Below are 19,213 nucleotides of genomic sequence, written 5' to 3'. Positions count from 1 at the left end.
AGGGGGGGGCGGGGGGGGGAAGGGGGGGGGCGGGGGGGGGGGGGGTCGTTTGCTTAAACGAGCTGTGCCAGAACTCAGAGCACCGTCCCAAGCTTAACTCGGTCTCTGTCTCCCCCAAGCATCCTCGTGGAAGCTGAACTCTTACATTCATCTCCTATTTCCTGATAAGGAAAAAAAGCAGCCCAGCCTCTTACATACAAGTGAGACACATCTATGCTATCTGCCCTCTTTATGAGAACTGGAAACCTTCCTGCGTTCAGCTCAGCCCTCAAATATGCTCTGGAGCTTTCTTAGTCTTTCTTGAAACAGACTATGTAGTGCTCCACGCCACTGGGTTCATGTGGTTGGCCTGGCCTGAGGCCAGGAATGAGCTGGGCCCCTTGTCCGGCCAAACACCAGGAATGGCTCCCACCTTCCTCTGGTCTTTGTGCCCTCCAGCTGTGGACACAGATGCAGCTGTGCTGCCCACATGCTTGGCAGCTGGGCCCCTGCTCTCCTGCTGCCTTGTGCCCCTCGCTGGTCACGATGTGTGCTTTTCTGGGTGTCGCGATGAGGGGAGACAGTCATCTTATTTTTGGTCTAAGACTGAAAGCTTGGGATAATTCCTTGTGTAAGTTAAGGAGATGTTGGCAGTTATCTCTTACTATCCCTGTGTGCCTGCTTCTGACTTTTAAGTGCTTCCTAATCTGAAAGGGTTAAAAATCAGATATTCTGACTTCCCTAATTCTCAGTTGGTTTGATGCTTGTCACAGATTGAAAGACCTACAAGATGAAGCATGACTAATTTGACTTTATAAAGTCTGCTGAAGGCTAGGAATTAGGAGCATTTTTAAAAGCTGACATTTCTGTAGTTCTCAGCTATAAACCAGTTTTCTGTGTTTTCTTCCAACTTCCAAAAAACTAAAATATTGCTGTGCAGTGTATTCTTGAGATGTGTTAGTAGGCTGAGATTTTGAAGGGGGAAGCTGCCAAAAGACAGGACACATTTTATAAATTAAGTGTCTTCTGCCACTTTTACAGTCACTTCTACAATTCTGGAATTAATTGTGATTTTATTTTTTCATGCAGAAAGACAAATCTTAATTTGTTACAGGGCAACAGAGCTCATGACTCAGGATTCAGTTCATCATGACTATAAATATTCAGCCTTGAAACAAACAGCCCATGTTCCTTTTCATGTACTTGAATGACCAGTGCCAACTTTACAAGAGAAATGCTATCAGATTTTTATTTGGGTCATTTTTGCCTTCAAATGTCCTGTAGGGTTGGTTTTTTTTTTTTTATTTAAGTTGTAGGAAAACAATATTGTGCATCATGCTTTTAGAGGAACGGTTTTCAGTAATTTGTGCACATTCCCTGTATAAAAGTAGTTGAAAATATGTTTTTAAAGTTCCATATTAATGTATTCAAGGGAACATAACAAAATTATGAGATGAGAAATCAGCATATAGTCCAAGGCCAGATTTTGACTGTCTGTTTTGCCTAGCTAGCATGGCACACCTCACCCCAAGAACCCAGAATTTCAGAAGTGGTCAGTATCTTTGATTCTCTTGCAAGAAAATGAAAAGGTTTAATCCTTTCCTGTGCCTTCTGGCATACTAAAACTGTAGTAAATCCTCCTGCAGCTACAACCACAAAAACAATGCTGCATCTAGCATTTCCTGTGAGAGAAAAAAAAAAATTAGCCCTTTCAGAGCTGTTCAAGAACTTCCCTCTCTGACAAAAGTCCTCATGCTGCTATTGTTTTTACTCAAATTCAGCTGTGATTTGCATCAGTGAGATTTTTGGGGTGTACTTTTTTTTTTTGGTTGCAAATAAGAGATGATCTCAGATAAGTATGTCTTGTGGTTCTGTAGACATCCCAAGACTCCTGACAGGGAGTGGGAAGAGAGCATTCCTTAAAGGCCTCCAAACCCTGGAAGCTGATGGGATTGTGGGAAATCTACTGGAAGTCAGGACTGTCTGCAAATCCTTGGTTTCTCAACCTGTCTGTCAGGCAAAGTGCCACCAGTGTCAGCAATTGCCAAGGTCTATGCAGCAGCAGCGTTGCCAACATGAAAGATGCAAGAATCAGTCTTTCCCCATCTCCCCTGATGACAAGGTTGCTATTTAAAAAATTAATCCTTTTGGCTCTTCTATTTGCCTTCTGTTTTTTGAAATGGGAAGATGTGCTTTCTTCCTGTTTTAAAGCAATGACTAGGGCTAAGAACTTGCCTTTTTTAATAGTTCTCACATGTTCAATTGAACCTACACAAGTCAGTAATACCTATTGTCTCCTTTTTTTTGGTAACTATCCCACTACATTGGGGATGGTCACCAGAGAGACTTCTGCTTCCGACTCCCCAGAGAATGAATGGGAGAAATAATATAATGTCCTTCTCTGCATGGCAAAAGCCCCAAGAGCATGAAAGTTTGCGGAAATGCAGATATGCTGGCTAAAAATAGAGTTTGCTGAATACCATAGCTTACTTTTTGTTTTGGTAATAGATACAACCACACTTCTGGTACCAGTTATGCTCCTTTTACACAAGTCATTGTTAGAGAATTTACTCAGCATGCTAAAGATGGTGCCTCTGTTTCCTCCCTGCCTATGGGGTTCCTAGTGGTACCTACTGGGAGAGTCTCCCAGCTACCAGACTACTGAGGTTCTGGTTTCTAGCCATTGGTTATTTAAGAGATGAAATCTAGACTATCTCTCCTTCAGGAAAAGGATAGATACAGTAGTACTGTAGAAGGAGGAAATACAGGGTAGGATCCCTTGGAACTGATGGAAGAAATTGTCTTAGTGTGCCCCACAGCCCAGGAGAGAGCTTGGATCTCTGAGCTGCATTGTTATCAAGTAGATTAAATATAATTTGTGTACACTTACATATGCTGTAAAGCATGACACTGGCGCAGTCTGCACGCCTGGAAGTATGACGATTAGCCCCACCTAGTCTGCTTTCAGATGGGGTTGTTTCACTTAGATTTTACTGGCTGTTGCTAACATGGTCAGTTCTGCCAGAAAAAGACGAAGGTCCTGATGAACAGTAACTTAAAAATGGCAAAATAAGTCAATTAAGACACAAGAAATCTTACAGTAATTGTTACAGTTCTTTCAGCTTTAGTTGCTCTGCAAAGAGTTAAGTAGTTCAAAGGCAGCTTCCTTTGGAGAATGTTTATTTGATCAAGTTCAGTGTGGCTTAGACCCCAAATAGAAATACTGGCTTCAAACAGAGCACTACTATGAAAGTAGAAATAGTCTGTGGCCTTCCAGACCTCACAAGCTATGTTGGTTTGTTACACAGAGTCAAAACAAAGATGTCCCTTAAAACACATATACATTAATTCAATGTATTTCACACACTACAATCTTCTATCTCAGATCTGCTCTTCTCCCCAGTCATTGGGGCTGTGCCAAAGTCACTGAAATCCTGGATGAACTATAGACTTCTCAGTAAAAAGCATATATGGTATGATTGGACCATCCAAGCTACTTAGATCATTACGAGAACAGGCTTTGAGTGCTGCTGCTCCTGTTTACTAAGCCTGAAGTACTACATCCTTCGGATTTTGGAACAGTGCTTATCTTTGCTTCTTGATTCCCTTTACATTGTAGAAAGCAGGGTGAGGAAGAACCCAGTAGGTGCTTCTCTTTTAAATGGAGTCTGGAAGATCTTGTTAGCTGGGGGGGTGCTATTTTTTTTTTTGTTTTTTTTCAGGTCCTTAGCTGGCTGAATCTTCAGACTTCTAATAAATGCGCTAAGCATTTAAAAATCATTAATACATGATGAGATATGCCGAGTTCATCCACTTAATGCAACAGTCAAACCCATGCAGATGCTATTAGTACAGGAACCTGACATCATGCCAAAGCTGGAGAATTATCTTTGATCTATCTCCAGATCCTCCTTTTATTTGTAAACATCCAGCTAATCACAGACTTCCTCCGACTTTTATGAAGTGGAAGAAACTGCATCCTTTGTAACGTCTCTGAAGTGCTTTAACTTTACAGATGTGCATGGATTTGTGTGATGGGGAGGTGTGGGCTCCATCTGGTGGCTAACTGGAAACGTGCATATTTCTATTTAAAAAGCTCAAACGTTTCAACAGTTGAGCAGAGTTCACTGTGTGAAGAGTGAGGCAGATCCTCTTGCAGCTGTGCATTCCTAAAACAACTTATGTTTTTAGGGTAGCTAGAGGATTTTAGAGTCTGGGAGGAGGGCACAACATCCTACCTCTAATCTAGCTTACTGTGGGCTAAAAGCTATTACCCATGCCAGCAGTTCTCTGGTGTTCACAGTTCTGTATGTACACCGCACCACCACAGTTGGCACTGATTAACAGTATTTTTGCAGTCTCATCGGAAAAATGTAATTTAATATTCACAGGCAACCCACCTTCCCACACTCAGCAGTGATCCCACACAGCATAGTCGATGTATTTGAGAGCGGTGGTGTAAAGAAGCTCTGTCATGCTGCATGAGCTGTGTATGATCTGCAAATAACGGAGATCTTTGACTGTAAAATGCAGGCCGGCATCTTAATAAACAGCAGTGTTAAACACTGATGTTGCCTAGGGAAAAATAATGTTCACATGCATACTGCAGTTAGGATACCTTTTTTTCTCCTTTGTTAGTTTACAAACAAAATAAGGCATTTCCTGACCTTTGAGCTAGTCAAATAAGAGCTACTTTGAGATAATTGTATCAGTCCAATGAATTCCCCTCCAAGATCTGAAGAATGTATTAGGTAGACACATGGACTTGCTGCCAGAACCAGCAGTACTTTGAAGCCAGCAGTTTGCACGAGACCTGCTTCCCCATGTTCACATCGCCCTCCTGGCATGAAACAAAAGCCATTGGTCCCAGATTGCTTTTTTGCCCACCATCAAGTATGTGACATGCCACAGAGGGCAGGTGTAATATACAGACAATTCTGGGCCTGGCATATGTTGCGAGGGCCTGGCCACATGTCACACGGGGCATCCTATAATGGGCACTGAAGTGTGGAGCACCACTCTCAAGGCTTTCCTCTCAAAGATGTGCCAGGAAATTCAGCCCTGAGCTGGCCTTGAGGATGCTCTAGCAGGTAAGTAAGGCAGACAGCTGACAAACCTGGCTTCACATGCAGCCTTGAAGCCTTTCCTGCTCTGCAGTGTAGACACAAGCACTTGGTCCAGGGCTGCCACAGTGTGCATAGAAACATCAAGTGTAAATTAGCCAGAAGCGGGACAATTGTATACTTTGTACAATATGATTTACATATCAAGAGAAAGAAGTCAGTATACCAAGAACCACCCCCCCACCCCCGAGGATTGTATTTAAAAGTTACATCCACATGTTTCCAATTTCTTGATTGTTCGTATTGGATACAAAGCTGCTCATATTTGTCATAAATTAGTTTGGTTGAAAGAGACTTACAGGAATCGTAAATATTTATATCATTTGTCTGCATTTAACCTAAAATAAGAATTTGGGGAGGGTTGTTAAGTACATCTATAACAGTTATCTCTGAGTTAGGCAAGGGAAAAAAAAAACCAAACAGAGGCAAATATGAAACAGTAAGAAATATTCCAGGGAGGGGGTGTTCCAAGCTATGAGAAGTCCAGGCTGAGGGGAAATAATACTCGTGCAATTTTTTGAGCATCCAGTAAGCCAAGCCATAAACCGCTGCTGGAAAGTAACACATACAGATTCAAAAATAACTTCTGGGAGGCTTGGGAAGTAAAGTTTTTCTTCAGCAAATCTTTAGCTGTTTTGAAAATGGAAGGCAAAGGAGAAAGAAACAAACAAAAGTTTCTGAAACAAGATCAAAACATTGTTTAAGGTTAAGTTGTGTTTTGTTGGGGTAAAGGCTGAAGGAAATGAACCGTATGGCTTTTAAACAGAGTTCCTGACCGTGGTGGGTGCTCCGAATATAACTGAAGGATGGGTATTTGGAGCAAAACCACACCATAGTGAGGTGGGAGGGGCCACATCATGCTAGCAAACACAGTACTGGAGTGTGGGCTTCTGACCTTTAATATTTTTCTTGCATTTCTTTTCTGCATGGCAGTAGTGAAATAGGGACTTCTAAGCTTCTGAACAACTGAGAGAACCAGGTTTGAAGAAGACATGAGGAAGAACGGGTCGACAAAAGATTTCATAAAAACTCAGAACCGCGTGTGCCAGATCTGAATTGGCACCACCTTTGCTTTTTTGACATACTGCAGCAGTTGCAAAAGGCACCAAAACAGTCAAATTAGAACATGCAGTAAAAGTTGTTTTGGACTCTTCTCTGTATTATAAAACTTACTTTTTTGTGACTATTATTTACACCTGTTAAAAACAAATTTGAAGTCTCCTTTCATGGAGCAGACAGCCAAAAGAGGCAGATGCCAGGTGTTACAGGCTGCACTGAAATGAGTTTGCAGAATTTGCTATTCATGTGCTGGAGTGCTCCTTTTCTGAAATGAGGCTTCTTAGTTTCTGTCAAAAACTGTTCAGATTTTTTAGTTCAAACATTAGAAGTGTATACTTGTGAACTAAAACTTATGTATTTTCAGACAGTTACACTGCTAAACTATCGAGTGTTAAAAAAGAGGAAAAACAATTTAATCTGGAGTACAAGGTGAATAAAAAATCTTAAAAACTGAGGACAGAGGGTCCCTGAGGAAGGACAGGATGGTGAGAATGATCCAGCTGACCTGATTCCCCCTGCTGCCATGATCATCATTTGCAAGCTGAAGAGGACCTTCCATGGAGCACAGTGCTTGTATGTGGAGAGTAAAGAAATGGTGCTCTGGTCTTATACAAGAATGGTGAAAAATTTTAACAACAAGGAGATAAGTAAATGTGAAATAATCTTCACAGGGCACAGGGTGCCCCTTGTTCTGGATCTAAGCCTTGCAAAAGCTGGCTTGAAGAAGAGAATCAGGCACTCATGTTGAGCATTTTAGGAATCCTAATGTTTCCAGATAAATTAACGGGGAAAAAAAACCCTAACCAAAAAACCAACAAGGCAGTAAATGTTTCAAATTAAGGCCAGCATGGTTTAAAAAAATATTAATTTCTTTTGCTTCCCCCAGACAACAGTGGATCAGATTGAGACATGTAAGCAGACTAAACATGCTGATCTATATTCTGCTGTAGTTACGCATCTTACTAATTCTACTCATGACTATAAAAGGATGTTTCATTGTTCAGTATAAGTGTTATCTCAAGAAGAGTCTGTCTATAATTTTATTTAAAATTGGCATAATTTTCATTACTGTTGTTACGAAGTGTGTAAAATATTGTCTGTATTGCAGCTTGTATAGGGCATGTGTCTGTGCTTGCTTTACTCTTTTTGAGTTTATAAAGTTGCTATACAAATGCAAGAAAAGATGTTCAGATCTCTTTGAATGTGGTTCCTTAATCTAATTACATAGCCCCAAACATTTCAGCACACAGCTGTTGAAGGTATCAGCTCTATTAACACATAACACCTTAAACATTAATATAGGCCTTTTAAAAGCCTTCAGTGCAATATTGGAGTGCCAACACTTCAGTCCCAGTGGCTGTGCTGGAGCAAAGGGGAAGATCGTGAATATCTGGGCAAAGCCACATAGCACTGGGGCCTCTGCAGGGAGAAGGCACAATATAGCTGGGAAATCTAATAGAAAATGGGATGTCCTTTCCATAGAGAACGGTAGGACTGCCGCGAAGCAGGAGAGAAGGGAAATATGTTTACAGCATCACCTAAAGATAGGCCTTCAGCAGTCTACTAAGAGCAGGATATCTAGAACAGGCTGTGACTGTTCTGTAACTTAGCAATTATTTGTAGTGTATGTAGAGTATCAGTGAAGACATTCCAGGTTAGTTTTCATCATCTTTAAACCTTACTCTGTGCTTTGATACAGTATCTTTAATAAAATATTCTTACAAATCTGCTTATTACTCTCATTTAATTCCATTTTATACCTGAGTCAATAACAGTCCCGGCAACAGGGTGAAGTTCCAGTTACCACCTGCTTCATCTGCTCCTGCTTTTTTCCCATTTACATGCTAAGAATGACAAGAGGGAAAACTAAGATGAGTAAAAATCAAATAATCATAGGAATGAGAAAATAAGAGACATTTATAGCACTGCTACAGTTCAATTATAAAAATTCTTCACACTAAACATTTAAGTGAATCTGAGAGATTAATCAAATTATACTGATCTCTGAGTATGAAGTATTAGTCTTTGCCTGTGTTTACATTTCCCTTGTTTAAGACTTATCATTATTTTCCAGCTTTACAGTTAGTGCCAATAATTACAGCATGTTGTTTAACCCCATTCACAGCAGTTCTAGACAAAGTTCTCTGTTTTTATTTATTCACCCCCTGGACCATATAGAGTATCCTTTTAACATCTTCAGACAAGACCAAGCAGAGTTCAAATATACTGGAAGGTAAGATTAGAATTCAAAATAATCCTGGCAAGGAGCAGACATGATCTGAAAACATAAGATGTTATTTAATAGGAACAAGTGCAAGCTGGAATCATTAGCTGTTCAAGTAAAGGAACAGCTGCTTAATTTCCATTAAAAAGAACCGATATGTTATTTTGGATCAAATTCTGAAAATTAGTCTGCAACATCATGCTGTTGCAAATAAAGGTAAAAACTGAAATGCCTAAACTGGAATATAATCTGCTCCTTCAGAACTGCTGAGGCGTGAGCTAGTAAAGTCTCCAGTTTTGATCATGGCACTTCAAAAATAAGATAGAAGTTGCATGCAGAGAATGCAGGAGAAAGCAATGAGAATGACTAGAAGCTGAGAAAACTTTGCCTTTGAGCAGAGATTGAATGATTTGAGGTCATCTTACAGAAGAGATGGTAGAGGGGAAATGATGATTTTCATATATATAAAAGCTGGTTGCAAAGAAAAATAGAATAACATTTTCTCATATCCACAATCAATAGGAATAGAAATAATTCCCTTAAATTGCAAGAAAGGAGGTTTTGGTTAGGCACAAAATGAGACTGAAAGACCTATTGAGGTCCTTTTCTGATCTGATTGTATAATTGCTTGCAAACTATCTGCTTTCAAGTCCCTTATTTATTACTGTCAGTAGAGCTGGCACTGGCTGCAAGAAAAGGAGGATGCAGTTATAGGAAAGTAAAGAACTGACTGTCTAAAATGCACAGCACACCAGTTTATCTAGTTATCACTAGTGATACTAACCTCAGCTTCTAATCATGCCTCAGCAAACTGTCAGAAGTCTATGTAAATGAATGCGCTTTAAAACCACTTAATTATAAAATAATTATTCCTTGAAACATCAAGCATTAATTTAATCAGTGTTGACAACTTCCATGATTTTATTGAGTCTAATCAATTTGAGGCAGCCTGGTTTTAGTTGTGAGAGGGTATAATCAACTATTTTATTTATTAAAAAAAAAAAAGGCTCTGCAAATTACATGGAAAATCATAGAAGTGTTAAGCCGAACATACGCTTAAGATTAAAAAGCCAGAAGGTGAATAAAGCCACGTGTGTTTTTTAAGCTCTTAATTTTAAACTAGGTTTATAATTTTAGGAGATCTGACTCATGATTTTTGAACTTCTAGTTTGGCAATACCAAATTACCGTGCCCTATATTCTGCTGTTCTGAATATTTCCATATTACTGATCATGCATTTGCGTAATTTGCCAAAACCATGTTATACTGATTTGCAGAACTTTGTTATTCACAAAAACAAAGGAACACTTATTTAAGAACAATCATGTATTGTGGCTGCCTTTCAAATTAACAAGGAGCATCTATGTGCAAAAAGTGGAGGTATATAAAAAACACAAAAAAGTTACATAGTTTCTCCCGTATACACTACAATTTTTAACACAACAGCACCTTGTTAGAAGAATCTGTTGTCATTTCATACACTGGTAGTTCTTGTCTAAATTCCAATTACTAGACATATATTCACAAACATAAACAAGATGAAGAATTTCAGTGATGAAAAGGTACTTCGACAAAGTATTATTCGTTCTTAGAACAGCTGTTGCTTAGACTTTTCTGAACTGATTGCTGTATTGTAATTCATTTATCCTCACCAATACAATCTGACTTATGCAATTTTCTGGATAGTTTTACTAGGGAAATGGATACAAGGAAAATGGATACCATAATTTAAGGTCTAAGATCTGATTGTCAAATGTGAACAGACCATTGCATTTCAGCTTTATCATTTTAACGATCCATGTGGCTGATGTCTGATTGAACTGTAACTTGTGTTCACTCCTATTTTTATATTATGTTGCCTTATGAAATATGTGGGAAAAAAATCTTCCTTTTATCAAGATAAAGGTTGAGTTCTCAGTTCTGCTCCAGGTACTAAGCTCTTGCTTCACTGGAGAAATCTAAATATCATCTTCATTTCTGGCTGGGTGGTGTAATGGAGAATAGCCTACAGCATATTACATAACGCTGCCAAGTAGGAGACATGGGTGCATTATCGATCCTAAACACAAATAAATGGATCAGAAAGAGGCCTGCTACTTCCAGAGGGACCAACTTGCTCTTCTGGAAGTTAATATGAAAATATGGCTTACAGATTCAGGATGGGGGAATAACAGTGAATGTTCTGTTAAAGGGAAAATTTGTGCTGAAGTCCTCACCATAAAGCTCACTCTTTAATTTCTGAACCAGTCTGTTTGGCTCACCTATAACATGACTGCATATGAAGCAACATAAAAGAAAATCATGTGGCTCTTCCCATATGAGAGGATGACTGCATAGATGAGTTGGTTCACAAATTGTGCTGCAACTCTCAGAGAACTGCTGACAAAAAGCAGGCTTGTAATAGCTCTGCTGAGAAGAGAAAATAAGTCTAATGAGGTTTTAGAGGTTGCTCCCTCTAGTTAGACTGGACTTTCTCTAGGGACATCAGTGAGAGATGAGAGATGATGGCAAGAACTTCACGTGAACTTCTGATTAGGAACAAAAGCTTAAAAAGCAGCTCAGACCTATATGTATCATTGTACAAGAAGAAAACAGCACCTGCGTGCTCAGCTGGAAAAGAAATACTTCTGCAACAGCCCAAGTGAAGTACTTGGTAGCCTGAGTCTAGGACCTTTTGATTTTTCCTGAGAACGGCGATGAGTGTGTCACTTACACCATTAGCATTAAAATGGTACGCTCATACATTCCTCCAAGATATTTTCCCCAAATTTACTATAGCAAAATAACAATTCAAAAGATGAAATAAATAGGACTGAGGGAGTACTATCAGGGTAAGTAGTAATCCGGTCAATGCAAACACCTCTTTAGCAGGTTATCAGCACATCTGGGTATCAGCACAACTGTATCAGGGCCATACTAGTTACTGGGCCAAGGACACCCCAAACAAGTTTTGTCTGGAGCTGTTGTATGTATTTTGTGCCTGGGCTGATGAAACTTACAGCTAAAAGCTTTGGGCCAAATTAGTGAAATGTCACTTCTAAAATCTGATAAAACCTGTTTGATTACAGCTACACTTAAATGAGATATCAAATTAATTTTGCTGCTTAATGTGCTAATCAATATTGTTGTGTTATTTCTTAGTCCATATGTTCTTTCCATCCCTTGTTTTGATACATACGTTTTTGAGGCAGGAATCATCTTTTTACTCGGAAATAACTGGGTCTGAGTTTGTACTGCAGCTATCAAAACAGGGTTGTCGTGCATTACCAGTGCTTCTAAGGGACAGTCCTCACAAGGATACCAATAATAAATAACATCAACTTTTCAGCTGAAATGGAATTTATCAACTAACTCTCTTTGTATAGCTCTGGCATTTCTCCCTGCTCCGTATGATACAATCAGTTGAATGAAGTTAGCAGTGAATTATAGGAAGAGATAGTTCAGTGATGAATCAGTCACTGGTCTAACTACAAGAGAAACTGACACCCTTCCCATCAAAGAAATCTGCATACTGTGTATACAGAGCAGCTCCTGTTGGAGGTAGGGAGAGCTGAGAGTTCCCATTTGCCATTGACTTCTTTCAGATTTCTCGAAGGTCAGAACCCATGTGAAAAAAAGACCAGGATCTGTGGAAGAATAATAGTTATTTAAGCATGTACAGTATTTACCATCAGAAATTGAAGCTCTTCCATCTCAAAACTACATACACACATGCTACGCAAAAGAGGTGGAATCCTCATGTCTTGTAAAAAGGCTTTGAAAAACACGCTAATTGAAACAAGTATGTTTTTGAACGGAACTTAGAGTATCTAATAACTGCATGAACACAGATCATTCTCGAAAAAGCTGTTAACATTTTTTATGAGGGCTGCTATAGCATAATGCTGAAGATTGGGGACAAAATTAATGAAAGATGATTTAAGCATACAGCGTATTTAATCCTTCTCTCACGCAACACATAAAGTCCATGGGTAGCAGACTTTTAGCCACATTTTTAAAGGAGGTATCCAAAAGGAGCTACTCACTAAGCCTCCGAGGAAAAAAGATCTCGGTATGGTTATTTTGCTCTCCTTACTAGAACTGGAATATTTTGAAGTGTTTGTCTCAAAGTAAGGAGGAATAATTTGGAGGAACCACAACAGATTTTCATGTTTAATGTACTTTCATCAAAGCACTTGCCTAGCTCCGAGTTAATAGCTTCGTAGCTTTTGCTAAATGTAGGCGTGACATTTTACATTAGCACAACACACAAAAATTTGGAGGCGTTTCAAGAATGGTCACCACGTAGAAACACGCAGCAACAGGGCTCCCCAAACCCCTAACTACTTCTTTCAGAGGGGAAAGCCAGACGCCATACCCTGCCTTCTGGTACCAGGGCAGGCCACCTACCACCTCAGTAGCGACAGCAGCGCTGACAACCGGCTCCTGCAGTTCAGGGCGGCCGGGCGAGGGGAGAAACCGCCCTCGCTGCCCTGAGAGGGGATGTGCGCAAGGGCGGCTGTCAGCCCGCCAAGTTTTAGCCAAAATAAGGCTAACAACTGCCTCAGCCTCCGCTCGCTGCGGGACTTTCCCTCTGCCATAGGGGGAGGGCGCGAAGCCGCGGGCGCTGCGGAGTTTTCCTCAGGTCGGCGGCACCTCAGCCCCCGCCGGGGGTCGCGGCGGCGGAAGGAAGCGGCGCGGCGGCCGTTTCTCCGTGACAAGACGGGGAGTGGCGGGGCGGGGGCGGCTGGCAAGAGGAGGGGGAACGAGGTGGGGAGGGCAAGGTTGAATTTCTGCCGCCTTGCGACCAAATAAGGGTAAATTATCCCACCAGCCGGCAGCTGGCTGGGAAATGACACGCAACCGTAAGGAATTAGGAACACCGGGAGGCGAGCTGCGAGCGCGGCCCCGCTCCCTCCTCACCCCCCCGCGCCCCTCAGGGCCGCCGCTCGCGGGCTACGTGCCGCCATGGGGGGGGGGTGGGGGGGTGGGTGGGCGCGCGCCCAATGCCGCGCCGCGCCCCTTGGGAACGCGAGACAAGTCGCATAGCGACCAGCCCAGCCCAGCCCTCCCCGCCGCGGCGGCCCTCGCCCCGCCCCTCACCCGGCTCCCCGATCTCCATTGGGTAACGCTGAAGTCAATCCCCGACCTTTGCGCGTAACGTCCACTCGAACTTTCTAGTAGAGTTTCGGGGCGGGGGCGGGGCCAATGCGAAGCGCGAGCGGTGATTGGTCGAGGGCGGTGGCGCACTCTGCAAGCTGAGACGGGTCGAGAAAAAACAGGAAGAAGTACGGTCCTGGCCGCCGTACAGCGGGGAGGGTTGGGCTGACGGGTGGGCGCCACGGTTCTGGTTGGCCAGGAAGTAGGGGGCGGGTGCTCTTCGGCGACTCACGGAAGCGGTTGGCCAGTCGTGGCGGGCGGGCGTCTAGATTGGCCAGCGGGGTTCTGGCAGGTTCCAGAAGGCGGCTGAGCCGGCTATAAAAGGGGCGCCAGCGGCGCTGTGACGGCACATCGCGCCGCGGACGGCAGCGGGAGCGGGCGGCGGGAGCGGCGATCGCGAGCGAGGCGCTGAGCAGAGACCTGCCATCATGTCTGGCAAAGGGCCGGCAATCGGCATCGACTTGGGCACCACGTACTCCTGCGTGGGTGTCTTTCAGCATGGCAAAGTGGAGATCATCGCCAACGACCAGGGCAACCGCACCACGCCCAGCTACGTGGCCTTCACCGATACAGAGCGCCTCATCGGCGATGCCGCCAAGAACCAGGTGGCTATGAACCCCACCAACACCATCTTTGATGCCAAGCGTCTCATCGGCCGCAAGTACGATGACCCCACGGTGCAGGCTGACATGAAGCACTGGCCCTTCCGTGTGGTGAACGAGGGTGGCAAGCCCAAGGTGCAAGTGGAGTACAAGGGTGAGATGAAGACCTTCTTCCCAGAGGAGATCAGCTCCATGGTCCTTACCAAGATGAAGGAGATCGCTGAGGCCTATCTGGGGCGCAAGGTGCAGAATGCTGTCATCACAGTGCCTGCCTACTTCAATGACTCCCAGCGCCAGGCCACCAAAGACGCTGGCACCATCACTGGCCTTAATGTGATGCGCATTATCAACGAGCCCACAGCAGCTGCTATAGCCTATGGCTTGGACAAGAAAGGTACCCGGGCCGGAGAGAAGAATGTGCTCATCTTTGACTTGGGAGGGGGCACTTTTGATGTATCCATCCTTACCATTGAGGATGGCATCTTTGAGGTGAAGTCCACAGCTGGTGACACCCACCTGGGTGGGGAGGACTTTGACAACCGCATGGTGAACCATTTTGTGGAAGAATTCAAGCGTAAGCACAAGCGCGACATTGCTGGCAACAAGCGAGCGGTGAGGCGACTGCGTACGGCTTGTGAGAGGGCGAAGCGCACCCTCAGCTCTTCCACGCAAGCTAGCATTGAGATCGACTCCCTCTACGAGGGCATTGACTTCTACACCTCCATTACTCGTGCCCGCTTCGAGGAGCTCAATGCTGATCTCTTCCGTGGCACCCTGGAGCCAGTGGAGAAGGCTCTGCGCGATGCCAAGCTAGACAAGGGCCAGATCCAGGAGATCGTGCTGGTGGGTGGCTCCACTCGTATTCCCAAGATCCAAAAGCTGCTACAGGACTTCTTCAATGGCAAAGAGCTCAACAAGAGCATCAACCCCGACGAGGCTGTTGCTTATGGCGCTGCCGTGCAAGCGGCTATCCTCATGGGAGACAAGTCTGAGAATGTGCAGGATCTGCTGCTGTTGGATGTCACCCCTCTGTCCCTGGGCATCGAGACAGCTGGTGGCGTGATGACAGCTCTCATCAAGCGCAACACCACCATTCCCACCAAACAAACTCAGACCTTCACCACCTACTCTGACAACCAGAGCAGCGTCCTGGTCCAGGTGTACGAGGGCGAGAGGGCTATGACGAAGGACAACAACTTGCTGGGTAAATTTGACCTAACGGGCATCCCCCCGGCACCCCGTGGAGTCCCCCAGATCGAGGTCACTTTTGACATCGATGCCAATGGTATCCTGAATGTCAGCGCTGTGGACAAGAGCACGGGTAAGGAGAACAAGATCACCATCACCAATGACAAGGGTCGCCTTAGCAAGGATGACATTGACCGTATGGTGCAAGAAGCAGAGAAATACAAAGCGGAGGATGAAGCTAACCGAGATCGGGTGGCAGCCAAGAACTCCCTCGAGTCCTACACTTACAACATGAAGCAGACGGTGGAGGACGATAAACTGAAGGGAAAGATCAGTGACCAGGACAAGCAGAAAGTGCTCGACAAGTGTCGGGAGGTGGTCTCCTGGCTCGATCGCAACCAGATGGCCGAGAAGGAAGAGTACGAGCACAAGCAGAAAGAGCTGGAGAAACTTTGCAACCCGATCGTCACAAAATTGTACCAGGGAGCTGGAGGGGCCGGTGCGGGTGGCTCCGGTGGCCCGACCATCGAAGAAGTAGATTAAAGAGAACTGAAGTATAGACTGGTTTATGGACAGTCACTCCATTCTTTGCTTTGTATTTTTTTTTTTCTAACGTTTAAGGAAAACGTCCTTGCCGATAACAGAGTTTATTCTGTTGGGTGTGTATAAAGGCAGATCTGTCAGCTTGGTTTTGATAAAAGGGAAGGCACGTCCTGCTTTATAAGGTTAGTAATAGACAACCTTTGTTAATTCAGATACAGCTGTTTGTACTCTGGATGTTTGTCTCTGTTCAAGTGTCTCTTCTAAAGTAACCACTCGACTGTTGCAGTTGACAAGTTTCAAGTTATGCATGAAAATCTTTATGGAAGAGTAAAAAAAATATGCCAAATTAGGCTTCTGGAAATTTTGGTAATAAATAAAATGTATTTAAAGCATAAACTTATCTTCCTCTTCTCTGTGAAAGAGCGGGGGGGGTGGGGGGAAGGATGAGGAAGACCTTGGCAGTGTCCGCGGCCCCGGGACCCTGTGGGCTGGGGGGTGGCTGGCTCCAGGGTAGGGGCGGCAGCCAGCTTTCCCCCCAAAAGGCATTTTGGGGAGAGTAGGGGTGAGGTGGGTGCTACGGGCTCGGTGTTGTACCGGGGGGGGGGGGTGCTGGCTCACCCGAAGGGAGTCTGGCCTAGGGAGTGAGCCAGCTGCCCCCACCGGGTGCTGGGGAGGGTCGCAGACCCCAAACCCTGGGGCTGGGGCCGGTGTGAGCGTGCCCCCCGGCACCGCTACGGCAAGGGAAAAGTTTCCGTGAGCTGGGGGTGTTGTTTTTCGGGCAGGACCTGCTCTTTCGCAACTGGTGGCTCGGGCTGAGGCCCCCAGTCCCCGGCAGCTGCGACATAGGGTGGATTGTAGTGTTCGTGTCACTGAAATAAAACAGCGGGGAAATACGTACAACAAAAATAGTCCTGCTTGGCAGGCGGCTGGGCTCAATAACTTAAGAGACCGGTTTGTGGCCAGCTATATAAATTGCTGAGTTATTCTTGGGTTGCTAGTATGCAAGCTGAGCTTTCAATACTTTAGTGAATGTGTGTTTTCCCCTCTTAAGGTGATCAAAAGTACAGCTGCCAAGGACACCCCGAGAGCCGGGAGTGCTGAATGAGGAGCTGGGATGCCGGACTTGGTAGAATAGGCAAAGTATGTAGTAGTTAAACTTGTCTGGCTTTACTACAAACTGTCTCCAGAGTGCTTCATTTGTTCCAGAAAGCAAAAAAACCCCACAGTGTTTAGAGTCCGAGGAGCTGCGAATTAATGAGCTCTAATGGAGGAGCCTGATGACATGCACATTTTGGACTGGCTTGTCCTTTAAGGGAAAAAACCGCAGAGCAGTGGGCAGCTGAAGGGAGCCATCAGCCGTGTTTTTGTTTGGTTGCTCGTTAGTAAGTGGGAGTGTTGCTGTGCTGGGAAATAAGGCAGGCGCTGCCCTGCTGGCTCTCCATGCTGCAAACAACTTTTAGGACTTGGATTCCTTAAGCTTGTAGGTGATGTACATAAAGAAATCTATAAAAAATATTTTGTGACGAGAGGGCAGACAAAAATAAACTTGTTTAGTATTTAATAATCAGCAGAGATGTAAGGCTCCGGTTTACTACGTGGATTTCTCTTGGCTGGTTTGCCAGGGCACTGACTGCAGGTTTCTCTTCACTGGCTGCAGAAAGGGCTTACAGTTGCTATGGGGGAATGTGAGGCTTGTAACAAGCTTGTTTGATCTCCTGTTGTAGCAAATGATTCAAAACCACTTCAGGTTTATTGAATGGTTCATAGGTAAATGGCAGTGCCATCACAGTGAGACCTGAGAAGTCAATTACAGCAGCTTCAGCACCTGCTGGGTTCTTCGTTGAAGTCTTGAAGGGCTGTTACCAGGCTGGGTGCTTTTGGTGTTTATGTACACAGCATTTTCCTGGCAATCAGCCTCTTGATTTCCAGGCTGTAACATATATAGGACCCCTGAGAATGAGAAGATACCATGCCTTTTTTTTTTTTCCTAGGAACTAATACGTGAATATGTTTATGGATAGCAGTAGATTATCTGTGAGTGAAAAGTTGTTGCTGCAAACTGTAATACTTTGTCACATACACTCTTCCTAATCGAAATCCCACTACTATGGGATGACAATAAGGATTAGGTAGCACCCACGCTCATTGTAAATGCAGGTTAACTATTTTTTCTATTAACTGACTGGTAATTGCCCTTGCCACATAGTTTCCTTTACTTTTCAGCCCTTGGTGTGCATTCCTCAGCGTTGCTTCCCAGTTATTAAACACAATTTTTTGTTGTTTTCCCCAAACGTCTATTTAAGTGTATTGCAGAGCTAGTGTAGCTAAATGTGCACAGCAGATAGCTTGTCACACGCCCACACTGTCATCTGTCCTTTCCCTCGCCTTGGCCACTGCTGCTCTGTGCCCATTTCAGCAGTGGGGCAGGCAGGGAGTAACAGAGACCACAGAAGTGAAATACCCGTCCAGATGGTTAAAATACCTTGGGGGCTGAGGACGTGAACGGGGTAACACTGGAGTAATTATATATATGTATTATTTTTTTCCTAGGAAAGGGATATTTTTTAGTATGGACACACCTAGACTGTGTGTGGGATATATAAAAAGGATGAGAAACTTCTGCTGACTTACACAACTGGAAAAAGATTTGAAGTCTCAAGGCACAAAGTAGCCTTTCAAATATGTGAACAACCCCCCAGAATGCGAGAGGCAGAAAACTTGAAGGGCTCAGAGCTAGATTCCTTGCATTCATTCACTTAGTTTATAAAACAAACAATAACTTCGAGTTGATTTTCAGTGTATTTTACTTTCTGTAGAGTGAACTCTGATCCTGCTAGTGGAAACTTCCCACTGACTCCAGTGGGTCTAAATTTTCTTCTCCCAGTTTCTTAAAGAAGTACTAAATATCAGAGGGGAAAAATGCTCCTTATTTGCAAATAGGTGTATTTGTGGTGTACATGTAGTTCTGGGGAGTAGTTGCACATTTTGAATGAATTTGGCAAAGCCAGGAAAATAATCTCATCTAAAATCTGCAGTTTCACTGCTTCCACACTCGGCGTCTCTCATCCTTTGTACTGTCCTGACTCACAGGGAAAGCCAGCTCCTTCTGTCGGAATCATGGGCCTGGGTTTCTGAACTTTGCTTATTCTTAAACAGGGCTGCGCGGAAGACCAAGCCCATAGGAAGGATGTGAAGTGGTTATAACTTCACTTGTGTTAACTACGGTGTTAACTTTTGATGGCTCCTCATATTTGCTGATCGAGTTTATAGGGACGGTATTATTTCATATAGAGGAACACCCGTAGCATTAATACTGGAGAATTTAATCACCCAAATTAAAACCCTTAAGCGCCTTA

The 19,213-nt window shown here is 43.9% G+C and overlaps 2 protein-coding genes across 3 annotated transcripts in view; both read left to right on the top strand.

Moving 5' to 3' along the window:
* Positions 1–7,695, top strand: part of ZBTB1 (zinc finger and BTB domain containing 1) — a 14,570-nt gene extending 6,875 nt beyond the window's left edge. The window contains exon 2 of one of the 2 annotated variants that reach the window (XM_010584140.1): positions 6,036–7,695. In XM_010584140.1, coding sequence (XP_010582442.1) covers positions 6,036–6,072 — 37 coding nt within the window. In that variant the 3' untranslated portion in view covers positions 6,073–7,695. The remainder of the gene's footprint in view (positions 1–6,035) is intronic. The other variant, XM_010584141.1, reaches the window with a different exon arrangement.
* A 5,987-nt stretch (positions 7,696–13,682) lies between these two features.
* HSPA2 (heat shock 70kDa protein 2) lies at positions 13,683–16,253 on the top strand. The gene has a single exon (XM_010584139.1). The coding sequence runs from the start codon at positions 13,953–13,955 to the stop codon at positions 15,855–15,857; it is 1,905 nt and encodes a 634-aa protein (XP_010582441.1). The 5' UTR covers positions 13,683–13,952; the 3' UTR covers positions 15,858–16,253.
* Positions 16,254–19,213: the final 2,960 nt, after the last annotated feature.

Source organism: Haliaeetus leucocephalus, unplaced genomic scaffold (genome assembly GCF_000737465.1).
Source record: "Haliaeetus leucocephalus isolate CR32 unplaced genomic scaffold, Haliaeetus_leucocephalus-4.0 Scaffold944, whole genome shotgun sequence".
NCBI classification, from domain to species: Eukaryota; Metazoa; Chordata; class Aves; order Accipitriformes; family Accipitridae; genus Haliaeetus; species Haliaeetus leucocephalus.
The sequence above is the reverse complement of the archived record's forward strand: the minus strand, read 5'-3'. Positions and strand labels throughout refer to the sequence as shown.

What these genes read in the sequence shown, in the direction of transcription:
- HSPA2 (XM_010584139.1), top strand. Translation starts at nt 13,953, where the DNA reads ATGTCTGGCAAAGGGCCGGCAATCGGCATCGACTTGGGCACCACGTAC.